The sequence below is a fragment of the Pollicipes pollicipes genome, unplaced genomic scaffold, assembly GCF_011947565.3.
Source record: "Pollicipes pollicipes isolate AB1234 unplaced genomic scaffold, Ppol_2.1 Scaffold_7231;HRSCAF=8579_pilon_pilon_pilon, whole genome shotgun sequence".
Classification (NCBI taxonomy): Eukaryota; Metazoa; Arthropoda; class Thecostraca; order Pollicipedomorpha; family Pollicipedidae; genus Pollicipes; species Pollicipes pollicipes.
In genome coordinates, this window is record NW_023597034.1 from 39,633,111 (window position 1) to 39,636,336 (window position 3,226).

The 3,226-nt window shown below is 48.5% G+C and overlaps 1 protein-coding gene across 1 annotated transcript in view; it reads left to right on the forward strand.

The window, feature by feature from the left end:
* The window catches only part of LOC119110436 (sulfotransferase 1C4), a 63,357-nt gene extending 60,131 nt beyond the window's left edge, over nucleotides 1-3,226 (forward strand). The window contains exons 2-4 of the mRNA XM_037234268.1: nucleotides 1,649-1,957; nucleotides 2,128-2,407; nucleotides 2,604-3,226. Coding sequence (XP_037090163.1) covers nucleotides 1,650-1,957; nucleotides 2,128-2,407; nucleotides 2,604-3,029 — 1,014 coding nt within the window. The 5' untranslated portion in view covers nucleotide 1,649 and the 3' untranslated portion in view covers nucleotides 3,030-3,226. The remainder of the gene's footprint in view (nucleotides 1-1,648; nucleotides 1,958-2,127; nucleotides 2,408-2,603) is intronic.

Below are 3,226 nucleotides of genomic sequence, written 5' to 3' on the forward strand. Positions count from 1 at the left end.
CCCCAGAACCTAGATACCTGTTCTAAGCAAGAGGTCACATGCCTATTTAAGGTCGGTGACCTTGTTTGGCCTTTCGAAGGTCATTGTGACCAAAATCATAGAGGACTGTTGAGTTTTGCATTTGAATTAGTGACAAAAATTACGCTAGGCGGTATGTTCATGAAACGAAATGCTCACTTCGGTCATTTTATGTCAGTGACCTGTTCTGAACCTTAGGATGTTCATGGAAGATGTCTTATAAGGTTTCTGTTATCAATAAATTCGAAATGAGCACCAGAAACTACCCTATTCAGGAAGCCCCAGAATAGTTAAATAGGTTGATCTTGACCTTGGCCTGACCTTCATAACTGACGCTAGGTCAATGGGATTTGGTCATTCAGTTGTTGCGTTGCTTAAGAAAGCATCTCAGAGATGTATGGCTTCGTCTAACACCGTTGCTCCATCAGATTGAACGATTCCCTAAAAACTGGCTTCACTAGACCCATGGTCTGATTTGACCTGCCGTAGGTCATCGACCTTACAAGGCAAATCTAATTTGTTGATACCAAACAATACGCTATTCGATTATATACAGCTCTGCAAAATTTGGGGCGGCTACGCAACCCCGTTCGGAAACCATTTCAAAAAAATCTCGGGGAGTTCAATTTAATCTCCCCCCATCTCCACCCGAGCGCGTGTTAAGTAACAAACAATAACAAACGCACCTTTGGCATCATTTAAAACACAGTGCGCAGAAAGTTGTGTTACTCTGAAGGCATCACCGTCCCCCACCCTAAAAAGGCTGCAGAGTCCTACCCTTTCAGACTTCATTGGCTCGTGGTGGAATGAAACGGGCATTTCCATCGCGCATGCGCACAACCCAGCCTTTGCGCCTGGAACAGCTGACCTAGAGCTTCTCCATCGCTGGGCGGCCGGCCTCGGCTCCCCGCAGCAAAGCGGTCGGCAGACGACACCGCGGCCCGGCGTCATGCCTCCAAATGAGCTTGTCAGTTGTGCCTCTTGTAGCTGGGCCCGCTCCATGCACGGTGGACGGCGCGCGTCTCCCGTTCTGATCGCCCGCCCATGCCTACCGCGCGGCTACGTGAGCGATGCACTACGACGGATGAAAATCTTACCACGAGCATCGTTCTTCAGCAGACCTTTTTGGGCACACGTTGGGAATCAGGAGTGGCGTTGGCTGCGGGCGATACAACTTACTGTGACGCCATCACCGGCAAAAAATACACGGCAAGAGTTTGTGGCCATGTGGCACTGTTGTGCATCCACCTGCAGTACATTTCTGTGCATTGTTCTGTGACGTCAAGGCAGAACTGCGGCTGGATGCTGAGCATCCTTCAGTGACCCAGCTGATATTTATGACACTGATGTACTTGTCACTAAACCGGGCGTTTGATATACGCGTTGTTTCGATGTGAATAAGTGTGTGAACTATGCTACAAAACCGGGTGTTTCTGTTTGTTGTAGCGTCTGAGTTCGGCGCACACACATTGGACGGCGTCACTGCATTTCTGCGAACTTTTTGAAAATGCATGCAGAGTATTTATAAGCTTTCAGCACAGTCAAGTGTTAGCCCACCAGTGATGAACTCGCTGGAACCACAATCTGACTGAGAACATATGATAATTGTGTGTAACGTTCTTTTTTGCAGGATGAGCACCCCAGATAAAAAGGCATTCCCATACAAGATCATCCCTTTGGAGAGCGAAACACAAAAGGCTATCGCGCGAGATTTCGCCGGCTATCCCAATGGACTGGCTTCAGTTAACCACTGGGGCTTCAAGCTGTCTGCCACGTCCAGTCCGAAAGAAATAGAAAACCTCTACAACTACCCAAGGAAGGCCGGGGACGTCTGGGTAGTAACGCCTCCGAAGAGTGGAACAACCTGGACCCAAGAGATGGTGTGGCTCATCGCCAATGACCTGGATTACGATGGGGCCAAGAGGACACTATCAGAGAGGTAAGGTTACACCAGACACGGTGTACATGGCTTCCAAACGATCCATTTGCCAGCCAAAGCCTCTGAACATAATTGCCACATGACATCACTCCGCCTACAAATTGTAGTCCCGACATTGCCTCCACAAAAATCGCGGCCCTCGTAATACACTGCGCGATCTGCTTTCGCAGGTGGGATTTTCTCAGGACTGGTGCGTTGACGGACGGAGAAAAATATCCTGATCTTAAGACTACTCGGAGATCAGATGCCGCCTGCCAACAGCCAAGCGACAGCTCCCACTGCGCCCAGCCACGGTTCGTCAAGACGCACTGGCCTCTGTCCATGATTCATCCACGCGTGTTGGACGTCTGCAAGGTGGTGTACGTGGCCAGGAATCCCAAGGACGTCTGCGTCTCCTTCTACCACCATTCCAGACTCATGAAGTACAACGAATTCCACGGGGATATGCAGGTAGGATGTAGCGTGAGACACAGTATGATATGTGATATAAGCATGCGTGTTTCCAGCGCATGCGTGCCAAGCTGACGTCTAGTTTAAAACCATATGACATATCAGCATACAGGAAAACTTAATGGATGCCGTTAGGTATCAGCTAAAATGTTTTAAGTCTATTATGACGTAAGGCGATCATGATTTGTCGTTTCAGGCGTTTATGGAGTATTTCATGGAGGGCCTCATGGTGGCAACTCCGGTCATCGAGCACATGATAGAAGCATGGAATATGCGCCACCACCCCAACATCTGCTTCATCTTTTTTGAAGACATGAAACGTGATCTCCAATCAGAAATCCGCAGGGTGGCCGAGTTTCTGGGCAAGTCACTCTCGTGTGAGCAAGTAGATGAGCTGGCAGAGCACCTTCATTTTGATAACTTCAAAAAGAACCCTTACGTCAACAAGGAAGAGGGAAAGACGTCGGGCGACTTCCATGTAGATCGGGGTGATTTCATAAGAAAGGGAAAAATCGGTGACTGGAAGAATCATTTCACGCCAGAAATGAGTGAGAAGTTCGACAAGTGGATGGCAGAGAAGTTGAAGGGCACTGATCTTTCATTCACCATGGAGGATGCGTGAAACAGGATTGATGTAGGACGTCACACCAGTGCGTGATCATTGGCGTCCAGAACTTTAAAGTGCGCCGCTGGTTTTGTTCACTCTGTCGTGCTATGATGCAGAGCGAAACTGAAATTGAATTCATGTGCGTCTGAATACGAATTGGAGGTTTTGAACCTTAAGAGCTATGAAAACTGAGACGGACATTGGTCAGAAAT